The sequence below is a fragment of the Girardinichthys multiradiatus genome, chromosome 9 (assembly GCF_021462225.1).
Source record: "Girardinichthys multiradiatus isolate DD_20200921_A chromosome 9, DD_fGirMul_XY1, whole genome shotgun sequence".
NCBI classification, from domain to species: domain Eukaryota; kingdom Metazoa; phylum Chordata; class Actinopteri; order Cyprinodontiformes; family Goodeidae; genus Girardinichthys; species Girardinichthys multiradiatus.
The window spans coordinates 43,471,775-43,496,524 of NC_061802.1; the positions used below are offsets into that span (position 1 = coordinate 43,471,775).

At 39.7% G+C, this 24,750-nt stretch overlaps 1 protein-coding gene across 5 annotated transcripts in view; it reads left to right on the forward strand.

Moving 5' to 3' along the window:
• gng12b (guanine nucleotide binding protein (G protein), gamma 12b) overlaps positions 1–24,750 on the forward strand; it is a 45,772-nt gene extending 21,022 nt beyond the window's left edge. For 2 of the 5 annotated variants that reach the window (XM_047374013.1, XM_047374015.1), the window contains 2 exons: positions 21,833–21,953; positions 23,378–24,750. In XM_047374013.1, the coding sequence (XP_047229969.1) occupies positions 21,861–21,953; positions 23,378–23,503 (219 nt within the window). In that variant the 5' untranslated portion in view covers positions 21,833–21,860 and the 3' untranslated portion in view covers positions 23,504–24,750. Of the gene's footprint in view, positions 1–5,604; positions 5,713–12,093; positions 12,719–18,677; positions 21,540–21,832; positions 21,954–23,377 lie in introns of those variants that run through there. The other 3 variants (XM_047374012.1, XM_047374014.1, XM_047374016.1) reach the window with 3 other exon arrangements.

Here is a 24,750-nt window from a genome sequence, read left to right on the forward strand (position 1 = left end):
AGTTAACACTGTTCTGAAAACAAAACGTTCCAACCGGCCCACACATACTTTCCCTGTGAGATCCTGGTCGCTGCTTTGAATGAACACAACATTATAGCTCTCCAAAATGCATGAGTAGAAATGTCAGCACCTATCTGCACCAGATGGAGGCTATGTATCAGATCTTGTCATCTTCATTTAGGATGTCTGGGGTAAAGCACTTTGGCTAAAGGTTTGCGTTGCAGTTGCACATATTTTCCTCACTTCTAAAAGTGAGCAGACTTGTCCAGGTCTTAGAGACCTTATGATTCTCACTCATATAAATGATTTACTGGTTTGTGGTAAAGTTCATTTCAGAGGACTTGGTTGAACTTTCATTGTCAAATGCGTGACGGTGGCAGAGCAGGTCAGGTCACTCAGACCAGCTCATAAAAAAGTTGTTCAAAATGATATTTTATGGAGTGTTTTAGTTTGCATGAATGCAGACATTTGAACTGCAAGAAACCTCTCTGTTTTATGTATTTAAATGTTCTTCTTTTTTATCTAACTGGCAGAACAAGTGCATACTTCACTTTTGGTGGCCATTCATTTGCTGATGTGCATACTGTAAACAGGCTTTTGTACAGGAACCACTGTACCACCAAATAAACATAGGTCTTGCTTTTGTACTACGTGTCAGCTCTGTGCCTTGAGTTACAGTTAACATTGGAAAGAGTAAGGTTTTCTTTTGCAAAGCGAAAAAGTTATATTTCTTTTGTGACTTATTTCACAAAGTAAAATTCATATATTATTTAGATTCATTACACAGAGAGTGACATATGTCAAGCCTTTATTTGTTGTAATAAGGATTATGGCTTACAGATAATGAAAACCGAAAATTCTGCCAAATACATTCAAGAATTTGCATGAGCATCACAAGGAGTGGAGTGAGACTAGAGTCAGCACATTACCACTACGCACAGATGAATCCTAAACATGGGCTACAAATGTTGCGCCTTACCTGGGCTAAGGAGAAAAAGAAATGGACTGTTACTCAGTGGTCCAAAGTCCTCTCTTAACACAATCATGCACTTCATGCTTCCTTCGGCTGACAAGCTTTACAGAGATGATTTAATTTTCCAGCAGGACTTGTCCACACTGCCAGAACTACCAAAAGCTGTTTCAATGACCTTGGTGTTACTGTGCTTGATTGGCCAGCAAACTGGCCTGACCTGTGAACCCCACAGAGAATCTACAGAGTACTGTCAAGAGGAAGAGAGACACCAGACCCAACAATGCAGATGACCTAAAGGGTGCTATCAAAACATCCTGTAATTCTGTGGTGACCCCTGAAAAGATAAAGCAGAAAGAAAAAAAAAAGAAGTACAGGGCTTTATCTATTTAGGAGAAAAAATATAAGTTAGAATATTTGAACTTCCTTTATTAGTGCGAAACCAATAAGTAGGGTGCAATTCAGCCCTCATTTAGAAAACTTTGTTTCCCTGTTTATTTCCCTTTTTGGCAAGTGTTAATATCCTTCATGGAAGTGTGCACCATTGATTCAGTTGTGTAATTATTTTATTTTATAATATGGCTTCACGGTGGTGCAGTTGGTAGCACTGTTGCCTTGCAGCAAGAAGGTCCTGGTTTCACGACCCACTATGGAATAAGCGGTAGAAAATGACTGACTGATAATGGCTAATTGATAGTGTGCCACTGTCAGTCAGTCAGTTTCTACCGCTTATTCCATAGTGGGTCGCGGGGGAGCTGGTGCTTATCTCCAGCAGTCTATGGGCGAGAGGCAGGGTACACCCTGGACAAGTCGCCAGTCCATCGCAGGGCAACACACAAACAACCATGCACACACTCATTCATACACCTAAGGGCAATTTATAGTGACCAATTAACCTAACAGGCATGTCTTTGGACTGTGGGAGGAAGCCGGACTACCCGGTGAGAACATGCAAACTCCATGCAGAAAGACCCCAGGTCAGGAATTGAACCCAGGACCTTGCTGCAAGGCAACAGTGCTACCAACTGCGCCACTGTATGCCTCTCAATTTGACCCTGATACAAATACATTTTGCTACTTAAGGACAAATAAAGGATCAATCCAAACTAAAATAAATTTTGTTCAAGACAAACATGGATCTGACGCATACCAAACATATGTCTTTTGCCATGTGAAAGTAGAATATGGTCCATGAAAATGTATGCAGCAACAGCCCTGTAAAATCTTTCTCTTTTTTGACATTTTTCATACTAGTGTCTTTAGAGGTTCAACATTGTTCGTGCTCTACAGGGGTTGGACAATGAAACTGAAACACCTGTCATTTTAGTGTGGGAGGTTTCATGGCTAAATTAGACCAGCCTGGTAGCCAGTCTTCATTGATTGCACATTGCACCAGTAAGAGCAGAGTGTGAAGGTTCAATTATCAGGGTAAGAGCACAGTTTTGCACAAAATATTGAAATGCACACAACATTATGGGTGACATACCAGAGTTCAAAAGAGGACAAATTGTTGGTGCACGTCTTGCTGGCGCATCTGTGACCAAGACAGCAAGTCTTTGTGATGTATCAAGAGCCACGGTATCCAGGGTAATGTCAGCATACCACCAAGAAGGACGAACTATATCCAACAGGATTAACTGTGGACACAAGAGGAAGCTGTCTGAAAGGGATGTTCGGGTGCTAACCAAGATTGTATCCAAAAAACATAAAACCACGGCTGCCCAAATCACGGCAGAATTAAATGTGCACCTCAACTCTCCTGTTTCCACCAGAACTGTCCGTCAGGATCTCCACAGGGTCAATATACACGGCCGGGCTGCTATAGCCAAACCTTTGGTCACTCATGCCAATGCCAAACGTCGGTTTCAATGGTGCAATTAGCGCAAATCTTGGGTGTGGACAATGTGAAACATGTATTGTTCTCTGATGAGTCCACCTTTACTGTTTTCCCCACATCCAGGAGAGTTACGGTGTGGAGAAGCCCCAAAGAAGCGTACCACCCAGACTGTTGCATGCCCAGAGTGAAGCATGGGGGTGGATCAGTGATGGTTTGGGCTGCCATATCATGGCATTCCATTGGTCCAATACTTGTGCTAGATGGGCGCGTCACTGCCAAGGACTACCGAACCATTCTTGAGGACCATGTGCATCCAATGGTTCAAACATTGTATCCTGAAGGCGGTGCCGTGTATCAGAATGACAATGCACCAATACACACAGCAAGACTGGTGAAAGATTGGTTTGATGAACATGAAAGTGAAGTTGAACATCTCCCATGGCCTGCACAGTCACCAGATCTAAATATTATTGAGCCACTTTGGGGTGTTTTGGAGGAGCGAGTCAGGAAACGTTTTCCTCCACCAGTATCACGTAGTGACCTGGCCACTATCCTGCAAGAAGAATGGCTTAAAATCCCTCTGACCACTGTGCAGGACTTGTATATGTCATTCCCAAGACGAATTGATGCTGTATTGGCCGCAAAAGGAGGCCCTACACCATACTAATAAATTATTGTGGTCTAAAACCAGATGTTTCAGTTTCATTGTCCAACCCCTGTAATTGTCAGGTCCAGTATGGCTACACAACAACATATGTTATTATTAGCTACATTAGCCTTCAATGGTCTTTACAACTAAAGTAGGAGTAATGGAGCGGGGAACATAAGCTTGTTTCATTGCTTCACTATTTCCTAGCCGAATCGGCCATCAGTCGATTAACATTTTCCTGCGTTGATTCATATCGCAGTAGAACGGAGCGTTGTGTTCAGCTTTGTAGAAAAGTCTGGCTTTCATTGTAAAAGTTTTTTTTGACTAACAAAGTATAGGGAGTTTCTTTTTAAATGCTTCATAAGCTCTATCCAACTGATCAGTACATTGATATTAATGTAAATTGTAGTTTTCGTGAAGCCTAATCTGGTATTTCTCATTTATAAGCATTTTGGAAACAAATTTCCCCTTTTTTTCTGATCATGTTTACTCTAATTTTTCTGTTTGCTGGAAGAATGTTTTGTTGGGTTACACAGATACTGACAGTAAATTTAATTCTCACTTTTATGTTATTAACCTGCTACTTATTCTGCCCAAATTCTAAATTCATAAATCTAAGTTCTCCAAAGTAAGCCAAATTTTGTTCAGTTACTTTATATATAAAGCATTAAATTTTCTCAATAATGGACAGCAAGAATGAAAAAAAAAAAAAAAGCTTAAAAACGTGTTATCTTTTTCAACATTTTAATGTACTTTAGATTTGTGTGTTAGAACGATCTGAAACCCCTGGCATTATGTGTTTATAGTATACTTCAGTTGCATGCGTTTCGTTTATTTCCTTCATACTTCATTCTGTGTTCCTGTCAACTTGTGTGCTATGTCCCGTTTAGTTGTTTTTAATAAAGTTTTTAAAAAAGACTGAAGCATTGCATGGTTATAACTCTGCATCTTGCATCTGGTTATGCAAGCTCAAACCAACTGAACACCGTCATTGTGTCCATGTCCGTGAAACTAATATTTAAACAGATAGCGTTAGTTTATGTCATCTGGGAGAGTTTTTTCCTGGTGGTCTCTGTAATTAGAAAAGTACCTCTGAACAATGATTTGTGTTTGCCTTGTCGGCTAAAGAGGTTAGCATATGTTTTTTTCCTGGATGTACTCAGCTCAGCTCAGGGAGGAGCTGAGTGTTGCTGCGTTGCTGCCGGAAGTAGTGCAAACAAGAATGGGTCCGTTTGTATCCATTTTGATGCAAATGAGTATTTGAATAATTCATGTTTTTAATATCGATTATATTGATATTTCAATTATTTTATCAACCCTTCTGCTATGTTCCTTGATCTGTATGATTCTGTTTGTTCACTAATGTTATCTGACAAACATCTGAGGCCTTCACAGAATAGCTGGATTTACTGAGATTAAATTGCACAGTTGGAGACCATGGAGAAGGTCCTTCGTTCGACTCCCGCCCGGGAGTCTTTCTGCATGGAGTTTACACATTCTCCTCATGCAAGTGTGGGTTCCCTCCGGATACTCCGAATTTCTCCCACAGCCCAACCACTGAGTCAAAATCTATTTGTTGTAAATGCACAGAGATATGCTGGAATAGTTATAACCTGTAGGTTTGAATAGACATTAATCCCTTTAAATAGGATGTTGCATTCCCTGTGAAAGCACAAGCAACCTCCCTGTCTGCATATGTTGACTAAGGTTTTCCGGAACTGGGCGAGGTGTGTTGGATGTTTGGAATTCTTCTTTATTAATATTACCTTTTTTATTACCGTATGCAATACTTCTGGTCTTGCAGTTCAAAGGGTGGCTTATTAATGCGTCAGCCCCGTAAACATATGATCAGGTAGCTTTAAGGTAAAGAGGTGACTTGGCAAAATCTGTAATCACTAGTGGAGTTTCTCTGCAAGAAGTCGTTGGACACAGTGTCTAAGTCAGCCTCTCTTACATCAGCAGGTCTCGGTTCTACCTCCCCCACTCTTGCTTATTATGTACACTTTAGTGCTCACTCAGCTCTGGGGTGCTCCAAAGTTCACAGGAAGAAGTGGAGGTGAAGGAGGTGTTACTGAGGTCAGAAGGCTCTGTTTTGTTTCCCAATTTCTCCCTTTTTATTCTCTCTCTGTCTTCTGTTCATCATGATAGGCAATCAGAAGGCAGCTGTAAGAAGTATCGCTATCTGCAACTACCACCTTCACATCATACTTGGCATGTGCTGATTAGATCACATTCTTTCCCAACAACAACAAAAATGTAAGGGTGATCCCCTTCTCCTACTATTTTCAAATTAATGGAGTCAGAGTCGGCATTTGCATGCTGTAAATGCACCATGCTATTTCTTCTTATTTTGCAAGTGTAATCCAAGTGTGAAGATCATTTATATTCAGCCTCCTGATTCAATGCTTTTGTAAAACCACCTTTCACTGCAATTGCAGTGGCAAAATGGGTAAGTCTCAACCAGTTTTGCACCTCTAGAGACTGACTTTTTTGCCCATTTTTCTTTGCAAAACCTTCCAGCCTGGATGGACTTTGACTGAGCCATTCTAACACATGAATTAGCTTGATCTAATCAATTGCTTCTACGTGTCAGTCTTGGTAGGATTGAAGTTGTGCCATATTCTTTCACATGGGCTGGTTTACTTATTACCCTACTGGTAATAATTACAAAACAATAGCCTTGCTTTCTACATAAAATGGCACTTACTGTATAAATTAAAAAAGCATTAAACAAGTACCTGAATGTGCTTGGCCATATTAGTGGTCATTTACACACTGCTTTTGCTGACTCAGCGGTTTGACAGTTGGTCATAGCCTCTTTTCAACACCGTAGAGTAACGTTTTACCAGTGAGGCTGTAAAGCATGATCCCACTCCAGCCCCCCACCCCACTTTCGGCTTGTCTTTGAGCTTGAAGACAATTCATTTTTAAGATTTGTGTATTTGGGGTGGTGAGCAAAATAGGAAAGTGGAGGCATGTTTAGAGCCATTCATGTTTTGAATGAAAATGGCATGAATTTGTCAGCTGTGTCATATGTGTAATAATAAAACTTTTAAGGAAGCATATCTGAAGGTTATTCCTTGGTAACTGACAGAGGCAAGCCAAAAATAGTGTACAGAAAGCATCCTGATTAACCAAGGTCACTATCATCTGTTGCGTTACTGAATAAAAGAAAGGTGCACTTAGTTGGGACTATAAATGCTGGGTTATTGAGACAATGGGAGCTGTGACTTGGTTGTTCTGTACCATGTGAGGGCAGCAGGCTACAGGTGGTTTAAAAATGAGGGACTGTGGTTATGCTAAATTCCTATCTGGTGAGCAAATAATTTGTTTCTAGACAAAGCTCAGTTATCGGGGAGGCCCATGAACATCTAGGACTGCACCAGGCTCCAGGAAGTAGACGTTTATTGAAGAGAGTGGTCTTTTTTTCCCTTCTGTCCTGCTCCCTTCTCCTTCCTTGGGGAATTTTAACAAATACAGCCTGCCACTTCGACTGGTTTTTGTGGTTGGAGTTTTTTTCCCATGTTAGGGTGGAGACAGCATGGTGTATTTGTGCAGTGATATCAACTGTGCAAGAAAATCTGTGCTTTCATGTCTCCCACTCAGGTAATAGGATGTCTCATCTTTCGTGCTGAACATTCAGAATCAATTCTGCACACCAGGCCACGCACACACAAGCTTCTGTGCACTATCACTCACTTTACCTTGTGATGCAAATACATTAAAGCAGATTGTCTGCTCCCTGCTTGTGGAGCTACTTTGTGTGGCTTTGTTGTCTTGGAGTAATTGTGTGCTTCAAGACACAGTAAAGAAAAGCCAACATGATGGCTCGCAAAGCGTCAGATTGGCGTGCAAACAGGTCTGACTAAGGGTTCATTAACTGTTATGCTCAACCGTTCCCTGAGGGCTCTTTCATAGAGCTCTGTGTGCTATTCCATTGAAGCTGAGATAGTTCATTGTTTTGAGGATTTGTAGTGTGTTGACAGAGTTTCCAAAGTCTAAGTAAAATAACAGAGTCTGGAAAAAGTCAGAAAAAAACTTAGTTTAAACAACTACTTAAATTCGCTGGGCCACTTTGGTGGTCATTTACACAATGCTTGTTCTGACTCATAGAATTGACAACTGGTCAGAGCCTCTTTTCAACATTGTAAAGTTTTACCTGGGAGGCTGTAAAGTATGGTCTCCACTCCAACCCCCCACCCCACATTTGGCTTGTCTTTGAGTTAAGAGAATGAATACAAAGACAAGCTTGAAGACAATGCTATCCCAAATAAATGTTTGCAAAATTCTGCTGACTTGGATGTTGCATTGTGTGTGGACATGCCTTAGAAATACCCAAAACAATTTTAAATACGTTTTATCATACTTGATAGATAAATGATCCTTCCTACTACAGGTGCACCAATCAAATTGTGTGGCCAAATTCTAATCATTAATTTCAGAATGCTCTGACCTGCCCTTACCAATTGGTTGTTAACAATTACATTTAGTACAAAAGAAAAGGGGTAGGGGGCACACCTTTTGCATGAGATAGATCAGTTGGCACTGCACAGCTTTGTAGTTAGATTGAATTTCAGTATTATTAGAAAATTAAGAATGAAATTATTGTGGAGTGGACAATTTACCTGTCTTTTGACTTATATCAGGGTTAACTTGATTAGCACAATTAGCATTACTAAATATAAACATCACTCCCCTTAAGTATTATCGATAAGCTTAGTAGAACCTTACCCTAACTGTGAGATTTCCAAAAGACAGCCAACATTTACTAATCCAGAATGTTCCATGATTGAATTGGACTCTTAAGTAAAAAAAAAAAAAAAAAGTACAAATTAGAGTAACTTTGCCACAATACATTCAGCTTGCTGTTATCTGCTGAACTCTGACCTATGTTTGAAGTAGTAGCCTAAAGGAATAGCCAACATGATTCAGTAGAAAATACTGTTTCCGTTTTAGAAAGTTCTAATGTCTTTTTTGCTTCAACTGGCTTAATTTAGGACACACTGACACTGAAAACACCTTAAACTTTTTCTCTCAGTAACAACTTCCTAACTGAAGAATGTTGTTTTTAGTGCTTAGGTGTGGTGCAATCACCTAAAAAAGCTAGGATTAGTACATCATATTTTATAGAGTAGTCTCCAACTAGCCAATTAATAATCAGGCCCAAACAAGGGTACCATTGGCCAATTCTGGTGAATTGCTTGTTCAATCTTCACTTTGCTTCCTCTGAAAGGAATGCCTTAAAATAGGGTTAATGTTGCACTCAGGTTAGATAGCATTCTCTTGTAAAGAACTCTGCATCCTTGTAAGATCCAGGATGACCTTGGTGTCTTTTTTCCGCCCCCACCTAAATACATCTGTTTGACAGAACTTGTATATTTATTTTCAACTTGGCGAACATCATGTTGAATGAAGTTTAGCTGGTGCACTTTCTTTGGGTGAACTTGTATGCTTCACATAAAGCAGTGCAAGTCTAAAAAAGATCACATCTACCAGGTGTTCATAAAATCAAGCAGGACCTGGCTTGGGATTTTCTTACTTCTTGCTTTCATTAAATTGCAAGTGCATAAATTAAAAAGAGGCCAAAACTTCAAAGAAATCTCTAATCTCTGGATGTTATTCGGTATGCATCTCTGCAGGCAGTGTTAATGGTCTTAGATGAAGTTCTTTCTGAAGAAATCAGAAGCACATTACTCAGAGCTTTGAACTATAGAATGGCTGTGACTAAGTACACACACTAAAAGAAACCTGTTTTTTAGCATAAATGACAAGTCAGAAACAGGAGTTAGACCGGCTGTCCTGTAGGTGACCTCACCTTCAGTCACGATGCTGCATGACGCCTCAGAGCTCTGAGAGAAATGTGCTCGCTAAAGTCTGTAGCCCAAAGAGAAACTTTTAGTTTGTGATGTGGTTAGGAATATATGTCTTCTGTTTTAGTCTGCTGCTTGAACACAGACACCTTCTATGTTTCTTAACCTTTAAAAATCTATCACCATCAGAGGTCGGAATTAATGAAGTTTCTGCACAGATTAGAATGCTGCAGCATTAGTCACACATTATGTCTTCCACAACTCAGAGTACTGTTTTTTTCTCTTTGGGAGCCCTCTGTCTCTTCTCTCTACACGCCTCACTGGGCAGTCTGACTCCCTGATAGCATCTGGCTGGGTGAGATTAGAGCTCATGAGGGTGCAGTTAAACTTGTAAAAGCTCTGGCCTCCTATTCCAGTTGCCTCCGTTCCATACAATGCACAAATAACCATGGTGAGTGTGACACAATACTGATAGCCTGTCTGCATTGTCGCCATGCCTCTCAAATGTGCCAAAGCCTCAGAGCCTTTTGTAGAGGCAACCACAGATCCCTGTCCTGAGAGTGGAAAGTGTGTGCAGCCCGTGTTGTTGCCAAGCAGTTTAACTGTGTACCCGCTTGATAACAGAGAAACTCTGTGTCTGACAGCAATTTTTTTATTTTTTTTTAAACAGACAGGAGATGGTCTCTTTTGGTTGCAGTACAAAGACACCTTTCCTCTTTTTTGATTCTAAGTTACAAAATTGTAAAGTGAAATGTTTCTTTACATTGTCTGGTTTTCAATATAATACGTTTAGTTTAGTTTAGGTAGTATTTTAGACTTGTTTTAAATCAAAGAAAATATTTTAGGTTTCTCAATTTGTCTGAATTAAAAACCTAACTTTGCATTTATCTTTTCTTAGCACCGCTGAAAGAGAAGATTAAGCCATATTTTTATTCAAATTAATATAATGAAAACTTTTCAGTGTTATAATGTTAATAACATATTTCATAAAACAATTCTATCAAAACAACGCAAAGATATGCTGAACTCTGAGCTTCCTCAGGTTATTCATAAATCCTAAAAAAGCCGGCAATGTCCCGCACACGTGTGAGTTTTCAAAATTCAAGCTGGCTTCGTGGAACCAAAAAAAGTATGGAGTAGAATTCTGCAAGGTCGATAAAGAATGGGACATATAAATAAGTCTCAGAAAAATCCCAAATGTTAAAAACATCAGTGTCAGGTGCCACTTTTTTTGTTTTTGTTCTGTTTTCAAGCATGACTGATCAAGAAACTATATTTGACTCAGCGAATGTTCCAGTAAGTGGAGCCGTTCCTCTCAGTATAGTTGCTGCACAGACCCTTTTTAATTGCTGCATCCCACCTTTAGGCAGCCCTTACTCAAATCAGCTGATACCAGACTGCGACTACCTACTGCCTCGGTTCTTTCACAAAACACATGGAGACAGCGAAAATAAAGAGCATCATGGCAGCTAAAAAAGGCATCCTTGATTCTGCAGTAAAAATAAAAGAATGAAGCATAAATTACTAGAAATTCAACTAAGGCACATCATTCAACTTATGGATGTGCAATTTCTTCTTGTAGTCCAACTGATGGCTATACGATGTTGGTTTATGAATTGCCTTTAAAAATTGTCAGTGCTGTTGAACATGAGACATGCATAAAAAACACTTTCAAGTGACCTCTTCCTGCTCCCTTTTACTGTGTATCATCCTACTTGTCATATGCACTGATAGAAGCAAAAGGATGTTTCTTGTTTTTTCAAAATAAAACCACTCACACATTGTAATAATATATACATGGAAATTTCTACACATTAGGGTGTAATGGTCAAACATATCTTTATGTTTGAATCCTGATATGTGGCAAGAGGTTGACCAGTTCAAGGGGGCCGAATACTTTCGCAAGGCACTGTATGTGGCTTTGCATGGTAGAGTTTTAACTTGCAGATGTAGAGACGAACTATGTTACCTGACAATGGGTATCTATCTATCTATCTATCTATCTATCTATCTATCTATCTATATCTATCTATCTATCTATCTATCTATCTGTCTATCTGTCTGTCTGTCTGTCTGTCTGTCTGTCTGTCTGTCTGTCTGTCTGTCTGTCTGTCTGTCTGTCTGTCTGTCTGTCTGTCTATCTATCTATCTATCTATCTATCTATCTATCTATCTATCTATCTATCACCAAAGATCCCAGCAAATTCAAACTCTTCTGTCTCATACATACAGTGGCTTGTAAGTATTCGTAACCCTTGAACCTTTTAAAAATGTTTACATCACAACCAAAAACATCTATATATTGGATCTGGAATTTATTTGATTTATAAGGAAAATGCCATATTGATTTCAAAATGTTTTGCTAACAAAAATCATGTTGTGCATGTTGATCTGATACGCCTAAATAAACGCTGATGCATCTATTGCCTTGAGAACTCACCTACATAATAAACAGGGTTTATTATGTTTATTAACAGTTTTATATTCACACCTGTGTCTAACTTAAATCTAGCTGTTCTATGAAAGCCTCAGAGGTGTGTTAGAGAACGTTAGTGAACAAACAGGATCATGAAGACCAAGGACCACAGCAGACGGGTCAAGGAGAAAACTAAATGGTTTTCATTCATTAAAGTTAGCAAAACACTGCATTTTTGAAGAAACGACAAAAAAGTAGTAATTTGACACCATAAAAGTACAAAATGTTGTTTCAATTAGGCAAATTAGGTGTGGTCTTACAAATTTACAAATCTCTTGTCATGTCACGGAGCTGAGCACAAGTTTGTGTGGTTTGCTTGTGTTTCATCCCTTTTTCTCTCTCGGCTGCAAGGTGCGACAGGCAGGACCAGCTGCACAGCTGCTTTCCATCAGGGCTCATCAAGGACAGCGTTCATACGCAGCTGGAACCCTGAAGAAGGCGTCGGATTGTTTACTCGCCCAGAGTAGTAATCAGAGCAGCAGACCTAGCTCTGTAAGCTCTTGTCGCCTTGACCATCTTGCTCACCAGAATTTTCTACCTTTGTTGCCAGAGTGAATCAGACCGCTGAAGAACCGCACCTGGATTACTGATGTCCTTTGTCCAAGTCCTCTATTGGTTAAAGCACTTAACTGTGTTTTTCCTACAAAGAGCCTCCTCCAGCTTCCTGGAACCTGCCTGCTCATGGAAGACACCAACCACTCTCTTGCATCTCCTGTCTTATGCTTCTGTCTACCCTCCAGCATCTCGCACCACCATCTGAGGTAACAAACAACGGAGAGTAACCCATGTAAACTGACTACCATTCCTGTCAAGCTCAGCCTCCGTGATATTACTCACCTTCTCCGGAATCACTTCTGCGACTCGCACCAGTAAGATTATCTCACCATCAGGTCTGATTTCCCCTTTTCCTCTACCAACCATACTCACCCCTGAAGGAACCGGACTCCTGAACCTGTTTCACCAAAACGCTGCCTCGGTAATTGTTACCTGCTCAAACATCACACAGTTCTACATTATGACATCCCTTTTCATGAAAATCAGTTACATTGTTTTATTTAAATATTGCTTGTTTCATTTAATAACAGAAAAAAAAAATACATTCGCAATAAAACATTGTGAAATCACATCCTAAGTTTTTAACATCTCACAGATTTTTTAATGGAATGGAAGCAGAAAACTTACCAAGACATTGCCTTCCACCTAAGCTCAAATGCCAAGCTAGAATAGGATTTATCAGAGAAACATTTCTATATAATTCATTTCTAATTATTTTTGACCACAGACATTAAGTCTTGGACTTGTGTGTTAAAATGTTGCAGAAATATAGGCAACAGGTCCATAAATCTCAAGTGCTGCAGATGTTCCCCTTTCTATCAAAAGCCTGTAGAAAAAATTACAGAAGTATGTACCGAGCTGTCGGGAAAACATTGTGAGATAAAAGCATTGTTAGTGGACATGCAAGTAGGTCTCTTATAACAGAGGCAGAAACACACAATGTCCAGCTGGAGTATGCTGAGACTCCCAACAACAAGCATGGGAGATGGAAGCAAGCAAAGGAGAGTTTGGATCACTTTCAGGCACTCTAAACCCCAGGCAATAAGAACAATTCAAAATAATAAAGAAAAAAAACCAAACACTATTATAAATGTGTTAAACAGAATGGTACAGCCATGAAAACAGCATAGATTAGCATGGAATGTGGAGAAAACATCCAGCTCAGTTAATAAAGCCAAATAATAAAGCCAGTACCTTCTGTTGTTTTCAACCTTAACTTCCTAATTTTTGTTGAATTATTGGAGGTATTTTCTTTAATTCCCAAAAATACACATTATGCATTATGCATGGGGCCACTGAGAAAAGTTAAATGATGCGATGAATCAAGATATTGTGTGCCTATTACTATTTGTCAGAACTTGCAGGGTTTTTGTAAAACTGAACACTACCCCTCTGAGAGCAGCCAAGTCTGGTGAGGCCCCTCTGCCTGAGGCCAGAGGGGCCTCACCAGACCTGGCTGCTCTCAGTTAGCTACGTGTGATACACCAGTCCTGCTGGAGCTGTGTGCAAACCCTGTTCACCTTTCCACTAAGTAAAGACAATATACCACATGAGGCACATCAGGCCTGAGGGAGGAGTGTTCACTGCCAATGTAATTAGCCTTCAAAGGTCCCTTCCTGCTGCTGCGGTTCAGAAAAGGACAGTTAGTTACACATCTTTGCTCTGGGCCATAACTCAAAGAGGGATATTTTCCATGAACTTATGTATTTTATGTAATTTTACCTAACTGTTGTTTCAGAGATATTGATGCTGATTCTAAACAGAGAGGAAGAGCTCACTGAAAAATAAAATAATTGTTTTGTCAAATTTGTATGATAACAAATATATTTTCACTAAATTTTACAGGTATATTTGTGACCCTATGCCAACTCTGAGCATATTATATCCCTGTGCAAAAATAAGAACACCCTAAACTTAAAAGAGCCGGCCACCAGGCTAAACTGACAGAATGGGTAAATGAGCATTAATGAGAGAAGTGACCAAGAGACCCACAGTGGAGGTTCCCCTTCCATCACAACCTTAACCATACAGCTAGGGTTACAAGGGGATGGTTTAGATCAATGTTTACTCATATATTAGATTGGCCCAATCAAAGTCCAGATGTAAATCCAACCGGGAATTTACTCTAAGACTTAAAGAATTGATGTTTACAGACACTCTCCATCCAATCTGAGGTGGAGATATTTTGAAAAGAAGAACGTGTAAAAAGATCAGTTTCTAGATGTGCAAAGCTGGTAAAGACATACCCCAAAACACTTGCAGCTGTAACTGCAGTGAATATGGTTGTAGAAGGTGTAGAATCAGTTGGGAGAATACATATGCGTTCTGCAGTTTACAGATTTTTATTTGTTAAAAAAACATGTGATAACAATGTTCTGTTGATCCATCACATAAAATCCTTATAAAAAGTAATGTGACAAAATCATTTTGTGAGGTATGGTGCTGAGCATGTTGATGTTGATGTGTTGCTCCCAAAATTCTGAGAATGTAGGTTGCTGATATTTTGTCCAAAAAGAGCAATAAAAAGCTGTTGAATGTGTTTTTATAAAAGCAGGGGCAGTGGTTCCTGCATTGTTGTCAGCCCTGACTGAGCCATGATTATCTATATAGCCCAGTTCAACATTAAGGTTGTGCAGTTTATGAAACATAACAGACTTTACAGGAAAGTCCTTCATTAAATTTGTTTAATTTGCAGTGGCAAGAAGGAAATTCTTCAGAATAGGGTGGAATGAAGCATGAGTTACAGAAAGCATGCAGCTCTCTAGGAGCTTGTTCTACCATTATTGTGAACACAAAATAACAGTAGCTTCTTTTTGTTTATCTGTAACTTTTTACGACAGAAGGCAAACCCGATCCTGCTGCCAGCGACTTAAACGTACGAAAGTACCTGAAGATCCAAAGAGTATTTTGTCCCAGAAAAATTTAAGCTTTATAAACTAACAACAGTATTTTCACTCAACTCCTTGGCAGAGTATTGCAACAGTTTGGGACCTGGTACACTACAATTGTACAAAAAGGTAAATAAATTATCTTTCTAAGGATTGTTTGTAATAAAAATAAACTTCATCAGGTCATTATCAGGTCCTAAAATAAAGGAAATGAATCTCAAACTAGGAAATTATTCTCAAATAAACACTCATGCATAATGCATCATGTCCGAACTCAGTTTCTCTGCAAGTTCTGCAAAAAATAAAAAAAAATACAGGTATACTCATGCTTACTAAATAGGCACAATTCATTTCATTTAGGGGCATCAGGGTAAGAGGGACAGAATACAAATGAATCCCGGACATTGTTCCGATTTTTAGTTCCGATTTTTAGCATGGGTCATTTTCCTTCCACTTTGCAATCATACACTACTTTCCATTGGTGTGTCACCTACAATCCCACAGAAATACATGGAAGTTTGTGATTGTGACATAAAATAGTTCAAGTGGTGTGAATATGTTTGCAAGGCACTGCAGGACAGAGCTCACAGATTTTTTAGGACATTCATAGAATCCATACCATGTGGCTTCTTATTTCCACACCATTTCTCAATTAGTTTGATGGTTAACATTTTTGAAAGGTAAACAGGGAGAATGGGGCTCTCATAACATCTTAAAATGTCTCTCTGCATGGAATTTGCATGTTATCCCCATGCATATGTGGGTTCCCTCCTAGTATTCTTGCTTCCTCCCACTGTTCAAAAACATGGCTGTTAGGTTAGCTGGTTACTCTAGATTGCCCTCAGGTGTGAGTGTGTGTGCAGGGTTGTTTGCCCTGTGATGGCCAGGGCGTTCACTGCCTCTCTCCCAATAACCGCTGGATATAGGCACCATTCTCCTGAGATGCTGCAAGGATAAGTGGGTATAGACAATGAATGCATGTAAATGCAGATGCACTCAACCATCTGAAGCCAATGTTGGGCAGTCTCTGTAATGGGTGCACCACAATCCTCTTGCTAGGCTCTCTTGGACATCCTGAAGTCTCCTTCATTGATATCAACTTGATATCAAAACTCCTCACCTTAAAGGTCTGGAAAATCCAGAAAACTGTTCTTTCAAGTTTCAGATTCTTAGGAATTTCCCTACACATCTAGGTGATTTGATGCAAAGGGATGATTGCTGCCTTCTTTGGAGGTAACCACTGTGGTTGAGTACATACAGGTCCTTCTCAAAAAATTAGCATATTGTGATAAAGTTCATTATTTTCCATAATGTCATGATGAAAATTTAACATTCATATATTTTAGATTCATTGCACACTAACTGAAATATTTCAGGTCTTTTATTGTCTTAATACGGATGATTTTGGCATACAGCTCATGAAAACCCAAAATTCCTATCTCACAAAATTAGCATATCATTAAAAGGGTCTCTAAACGAGCTATGAACCTAATCATCTGAATCAACGAGTTAACTCTAAACACCTGCAAAAGATTCCTGAGGTCTTTAAAACTCCCAGCCTGGTTCATCACTCAAAACCCCAATCATGGGTAAGACTGAGAACCTGACTGCTGTCCAGAAGGCCACTATTGACACCATCAAGCAAGAGGGTAAGACACAGAAAGACATTTCTGAACGAATAGGCTGTTCCCAGAGTGCTGTATCAAGGCACCTCAGTGGGAAGTCTGTGGGAAGGAAAAAGTGTGGCAGAAAACGCTGTACAATGAGAAGAGGTGACCGGACCCTGAGGAAGATTGTGGAGAAGGGCCGATTCCAGACCTTGAGGGACCTGCAGAAGCAGTGGACTGAGTCTGGAGTAGAAACATCCAGAGCCACCGTGCACAGGCGTGTGCAGGAAATGGGCTACAGGTGCCGCATTCCCCAGTCCTGGGCTACAGAGAAGCAGCACTGGACTGTTGCTCAGTGGTCCAAAGTACTTTTTTCGGATGAAAGCAAATTCTGCATGTCATTCGGAAATCAAGGTGCCAGAGTCGGGAGGAAGACTGGGGAGAAGGAAATGCCAAAATGCCAGAAGTCCAGTGTCAAGTACCCACAGTCAGTGATGGTCTGGGGTGCCGTGTCAGCTGCTGGTGTTGGTCCACTGTGTTTTATCAAGAGCAGGGTCAATGCAGCTAGCTATCAGGAGATTTTGGAGCACTTCATGCTTCCATCTGCTGAAAAGCTTTATGGAGAATAAGATTTCATTTTTCAGCACGACCTGGCACCTGCTCACAGTGCCAAAACCACTGGTAAATGGTTTACTGACCATGGTATCACTGTGCTCAATTGGCCTGCCAACTCCCCTGACCTGAACCCCATAGAGAATCTGTGGGATATTGTGAAGAGAACGTTGAGAGACTCAAGACCCAACACTCTGGATGAGCTAAAGGCCGCTATCGAAGCATCCTGGGCTTCCATAAGACCTCAGTGCCACAGGCTGATTGCCTCCATGCCACGCCGCATTGAAGCAGTCATTTCTGCAAAAGGATTCCCGACCAAGTATTGAGTGCATAACTGTACATGATTATTTGAAGGTTGACGTTTTTTTGTATTAAAAACACTTTTCTTTTATTGGTCAGATGAAATATGCTGATTTTGTGAGATAGGAATTTTGGGTTTTCATGAGCTGTATGCCAAAATCATCCATATTAAGACAATAAAAGACCTGAAATATTTCAGTTAGTGTGCAACGAATCTAAAATACATGAATGTTAAATTTTCATCATCACATTATAGAAAATAATGAACTTTATCACAATATGCTAATTTTTTGAGAAGGACCTGTATGCTCCTGTTCTACAACAGTCAAATTACCTGTGCTTAGGAGTAATAAAGTTAGACATTGTTCAAGGGCAGAAATACAGAGAGAAAATTACAAAAAGGCAAAGTAAACTTTTTAAGCCTCATCCCTATCTTTCTGCAAAGATACAATGTTACAGTAAATACCACCACATGAACTGAAGCTGCATGGTTGGTGATGTCAATGCTAAACCCTGGCTGTAAGTGTGTTTTAGAGTGTTTCCATTCCTAGTACTTGGGGGAATGTTTTACCTGTTTTTCTGCTCCAACTTACCAGATTTAAATGGACAGTGGACTTTAAATCCTCTGCAAAACTTTGTGACAAGATGTTAATCTTTCCTTTGGAATGGGTCTGTTGGAATATGGAAAAGTATAAATGAGCCATTAATGGCCTTTGCTATACTACCTACAAAACATAGGGGGCAGAGTTGCAGAGATGAACTTAGCAATTTTCCAGCGCACATTTGGATGCACTAAATGTTTGCACACACCATCTTATAAAAAAAGGAGTTTATCAGTAGGAACCATGGGTCTGTAAAGCAGCCAGCGTCACACAGTGCCTGTGCGCGGCCATGCTGTGACGCAGCTATCTCTTTTGCAGCCACTCACACCTAGCTGCTGCCGTTGTGTGTTTTAATGCTACAGCTGTGTTGACATGAGAGGCACGACATGGAACAATGAGTCCAAAGGTCAAGAAAGCAAAACTTACAACAACAAATTGAGTGTATGTGTGCACTTTGAAAAAGTGTAATGTTGCTTGTGATTTTAAACACCAGTGAATCTTTAATCTGCTGGACGGCTTGACCTAAAGAAGTGCTTTAAAACTCCTATCTATTTATAGCTGCACCAGAACTAATTTCTCTGTTTCCTTGGTAACACTTCTGTGTGAAGCTTCTATTTTTGAAGCCTCCACCCCATATTTAATCATTTATGCTTTGGAGGGTAACTGGCGATCCAGTTTCCTGTGGAGGAAGCGGAAGGGCAGTGGGTGGGGGAAGAGGAATGGGATTAGAGGGATGCCTGGTCTCTTCTCCTCTCTGTAGTTGGGCCTGCAGTTGCCCATGTTTCATCTGACTTAATTTCAACCGGTCCCCCTCCTCCATAATATCCGGCACCAGAGCATAGAGCAAACACTGAGTGTTCCACGTCACCACTCCACATCCTGCAGTTTTCTTCATTTCTCCCAATGATCAGATCAAATGATCAGAACAGAGCAACTGTAGGTGCAGATCAAGGTTTCTAATTTGTTGCTTAACAGTGGACCACTCACTGTAACATTAAATACACTTTGTTTTGTTCCTCTGGCTTAAGCCTTCAAAGTTTTTCCTGTGGAGGCTAATACAAAGGAACTACTTTGTATTAGCCATACACATTCCAGGAAATTGTTCCTCCGTCGTAAGCTTGCTGAGGTGCTCCATGCAGGAGAGATCAGGATTTGCTCAATGTCAGTTTTCCCCTCTGAGTGCTGCACAGCAGTTGGCCGGAATGAAATGCTGAAAATAGCAACTGTGCTGCCTCTCCTGCAAGTAGTATAGGGAGTGACGTAGTGAGCCGGTAAAGGCAAAGCATTGCATCCTGGAAGAGGGAATTGTGACACAGTAGTGTGTTAGGTTGGGTCAGAGCTTTTGCGCATATTGAGTTAATTCAACATTAAGTCAACAGTCATTTCCCAGAAGTTGCACAGCCATTTAGATAAAAACATTCTGCTTCAACATCGGAGTAACATCATTTCCTGTATGCATGACATTGATTGAGCTTTTTCTTTCATTTTTATTATTTGTCTGTTTTTCCCTGCCTGGACCTGTTATTTAATTGCAGAAGTATGGACCCAAGGTCTTTGGTTTATGTTCTTTTCATTTAGTGTGTATAAAGTAACTCATGCATTTGTCTAGGCAAGGACAATTTAAACAAAGTACCATAAACAGCTTTTGTGATTATAATTGTGGTTTGGTGTAAAACATTTTCCATTTAGGGATTTTGTCAACTAATTTATTATGAAAGGACTGAATTCTTTAAGAAAAGATTGGGAGACATTTGTATTATTTCTGCCTTTGCACAACAAAATTACAAAATGATTAAACACTTAAATTAATCAGGAGTGATTTCAGTCCCCAAGAGTGCACGTCTGATCTTTCACTGCCACTGCGTGAAGGACAATCATTCATCAATATCATTAGAACCAACAACAGGATAAAGGGAACCCTTTGGATTACATTACAAAGGGTGTCCAAACCAGGATTGTTTCCACTAGATTATAAAAGACTTTAAGCATCTGCAGAGTGATCAGGACCTCCGAGAGAAACAGCCAGATTCTCTTGTGTTTACACAATCAAAACAGTGTGAAAAAAGATCATTTCAGTGCAGGTACTTTCCTTATTTGGAGGGAAATTTATGTGGGTTAAGTGAGAGATTGAGAAATAGAAGAAAAGCTTGAGTCTCACTCTACATGGGTAAAAGTAGGCAACCCTATGTGAAGCTGATATCTGGGATCTGATCAGAATATCTCTAAAACGTACCATTAGTCTAACTTTATACAGAGGTGGTATCAGCTCCTCTGTGCTTATTAGAGTCATCTCAGATGGACCATCATGCTAAAATACAGTTAAGTCCAACAAAGACTTAACTGTATTTTAGCATGATGGTCCATCTGAGTCCAACAAAGACTTTAGAGCAGTAGCTGCTTACCAAACAGCTTGTGTCCTTCCCCATCTATGCATTGTTCAATAAAGCTACTGCTATTTGGTTGTGTCTTACTGTGCTTCTTCGGTCTGTGCCCTCCAGGTGTAGACTTTCTCCTGCAGGTAACTGGGTACAGCTGACTCCACACTGTTCAGCTGGAGCCAAGTAGGGGTACCTGGTATAAGATACTTTGGACTACACACTCTTTGTGATCTGTTAGCTCTGATCTGATTGATGTTCTGCAGTCTGTGTCTTCCCTACAGTGGTAGATGTCTGAGTGACCTCTGGAGAATTAGGAACTCAGCGTACTGTAACTGTTACTCAGACTGGCGACCAGGTTGAGTGTAAACATTCGGAGTAGCTAACTAATGCAAAACAAACGCAGTGTAAAAATATATGAAATGCCATAACTAAATGTAAAAATAAATTGATTCACCCAAATTGGCTTAAGTCACTTTAAAATATGTCTTACTGTGCATCAGGTAGTCTGGTAAATGCCAGCCTGCTCAGTCTGCTTCTGTTTTGTTTTGTTTTTACCAGGAACATCATTAATTATTAACCTTAATTAAATTATTTTTGAAGGTAAAATACTATGAATACATTTTCATTTTTTTAAACATTCACTATAATTCATCAAACCGGTCTTCTGCTCTTAGCATGTTGTTTATTGCTGTTTCTTACAAACTGCTCCTGTTTTCTCAGAGATATACCGAGGAATGATAACTGTAACTGGACGCACTAACCTTAGCCAAACAGATACCCTGCACATGGGAGGATTTGCAAACAGCTGTCAAGCAACACAGAGAAGAAGACCTTGGTTTCTAAATGACATTGTTTGTTAGTATATAGCATTGATAATAATATCAAATCGGATTTTACTGGCCTATTGCTGCTTTTATTGACGTTCTAATAAAGCAGTTCTAATAAAGCAGCAGTAGCCACAACTGCATTTTTAGCTGCACCTTGACCTTTTTGTTGCTTCTTTAATCCCACAGAAACACCATGTTGCCAGTCAATGTTTAAACAACCTAATTCCACTGTTGGCATTGTTAGTTTACCTTTTGTAAATATGATCTGTATGCTTTGTCTAATTAAACTCCAGTTAACAAGTCGGTTTCTCTCTTCTACAGGTTCAAGCACAGTCGTCTGAAAGTGGAGATGTCATCCAAAACGCTGAGCTCTGGTAGCATCGCTCAGGCCAGGCGGACGGTGCAGCAGCTGAGGAGAGAAGCTCGCATCGAGAGGATAAAAGTCTGGCTATATTCGGAATTATTCACACATATCTGCTCTATCTACGTTATGTCACATGTCACAACAAATCCAATGTATTTTATTGAGATGTTAGTTGACAGACAAACACAAAGCAGTGAATAATTGAATGGTTTTTACATGGTTTTCAGTCTTTTTGTTATACATAGCAATCTGAAAAGTCTGGCATGTGTCTGTGTCCCCTACGCGTTGCGGCTAGGAGGACCCAAATGCAGGCAGGCAGGCATAGTAGAAGCACTAAAACATAACAAGAACTAAAACATTATAACTCAGGAGTAACAAGGAACCAGGAACAATGACAGTGCAACAGAGAATCTAGTGAGAAATGACAGAAAACTAAGTGTTTAAACATTGAGGAGGACTGATTACTGCAACGATTGAAAAGTGAGTTCATATACAATGAGTGGCAACTGTGAAGGGACTTAGCAGCTGGGTTTAACTGACGAATGACAGAGCAAAGCAATTATACAAGCACATACAGGGGAAACTATACAAACAGGAAAAAACTGGACATACAACTAAACACTAAGAAAACATTTCATAGGACCACATTTTGATGTAAGTTTATCTGCAATTCTTTTAGGTTTCTTCCAGGAATGTCATATATTTTTCTCCATCCATCGTGTAATTTCTGCTGAAAAAGCATCACCACAGCATGATGCTGCCACATTAAGATGATGAGTAGTTAAAGTCCTTAAGAAACTATGATTAACTTATTTTATTGCCAAACAAAGGTTGTCAGCAGAACCTTTATGTTGAAATGGAAATAAGTGTGTTTCGTGACGTGTGTTTAGTACTGCATAGAAAGTTTTAGAAAAGGTGGTAAGGAAATATTGAATTGTATATTTTTTCAGTCTAGTTGGTAGTTATAGTAGTCTGGAGTTTATGTTTACAACGAACATAAAGCAAAAAGACACCAACGCTTAATAAATGATTTTTTGCTCGTCATATTGTTGTCGCAACATTCACCAATAAATTGCATTTCGCACTGTAGGCCAGAAAGTTTGATTTTGGTCACATCTGAGCAGAGAATCATCTTCCACATGTTTCAGATATAATTCTGCTGTATTCTTCACCACTGTGCTCTCCCTCACCTGTCTGCTGTGCTCCTTGTTCTTCATGAAGCTGTTTGTCCAGTAATGTTCTCTAACACACCTCTGAGGTCTTCACAGAGTTGGTGGATTTATTACTAACATTAGATTAGACACAAGTGGACTCTGTGACTTCTACTACACAATTGTGCCCCACTTTGTACTGGTCTATAAAATCAAGTCCCAAAAGTGCTTGTTCAAATTTGCAGTTGGAATGTAACAAAATGTGAACAGTTTCAGTGGGTATGAATATTTTTTAAGGCACTCTAAAAACTGCAGGTGGATTAATTTGTGTTTTTGTTTTCTTTTTTGCAGGTGTCTAAAGCTTCATCAGACCTGATGCGATACTGTGGAGAGCATGCCAAGAATGACCCTTTGCTAATGGGCATCCCAACTTCAGAGAACCCCTTCAAGGACAAGAAGCCTTGCACCGTTTTGTAGCTGAAGATCCACACTCTCACTTTTCAAAACTCTTATGTGACATAGCTGATAGTTGTGAAGGTAGCTTGCCTAAGGGCTTCTGTGGCTGTCTACCTTTTCCACATATACCTGCTAAAACAGATAATACCAAAGAACAGGCAGATATCTAAAAGGCCCTGTGGTTGCCACGATGTTCAGCTGATGCCTTAGAAAACCGTGGGTTAACAATCACCAGTAATGATCAAGAAGAAATTATCACTATGTTGTTCATTTTAAGACTGCATCAAACAGCAGTCTCCATGTTCCATATAGAATGTGGATCCATATCAACATACATAGAAAATAGTTGGACTTTCCTCTGACCTTAATTCAAACACCTCACTGATACTGAAAATATCTAACTTGGAATCTTCTTCACTGAGTGACTGCAGCCTGTGCAAAGTTTGGTATTTTCAGTAATGCGATCTGGACCAGACAGAGTTTCTGACCTGCTGGTCACCAGCTAGGGCCCGTCAAACTCAAAATCGACAAATTGTATCTCTAGGTGGCGTGTTTAGTTTGAATAAAACAAACCCTGCTGTCATTGCTCTGGTATTCAAACGGTGTAAATTGAGATTATTGACTCCCACTCTGCTTAAAAACAAACTGCAGTCTAGTTCAGCGGAACTATGAACTCAGAATGAACCAAGTCAACCAGAAAAAAACTCCTTACTTATTTCTTGTTTCTTTGTTCTGTTACTATTCATTATATGCATCTAAAAGTAAATGGCAACATCATTGCTGGGTATGATGAATACAACTGTGGTTCTGAAACCTATTCCTATTTATGGGTGAATTCTTGCCATTATTTTTTATCTTTTTACACATCTATAATTTTCTTTGTGATCTACCCACTGATTACTTTAACAGTGCCGTTTAAATAGTCCAGGTTTCTAGAGTATTTAAGCTGGACTGTTAAAGCTCTGTGGAAGCTAGTTTGCAGATGACTGTTATACTTTGCAATATTCTTTGCTCTTAGCTTCCATATATATTCTGTATTAACATGGCTTTAATTTGCATGCTTGTACTCAAGAACTGCTGTTACAGGTTTATCTGTCACACTCTTAATCCTGAAACCAGACATTAACTCTTATACCTACATTTTTCAGCCACATAAGTGCTCTAGGGTGATACTGTGAACAATGAAGGCTTTGAGCATGTGTTGGCTTCACTGTGTAACGGATTGGTTATTGATTATTTGCATTAATTAAACGTTCTGTTAAGAAGTA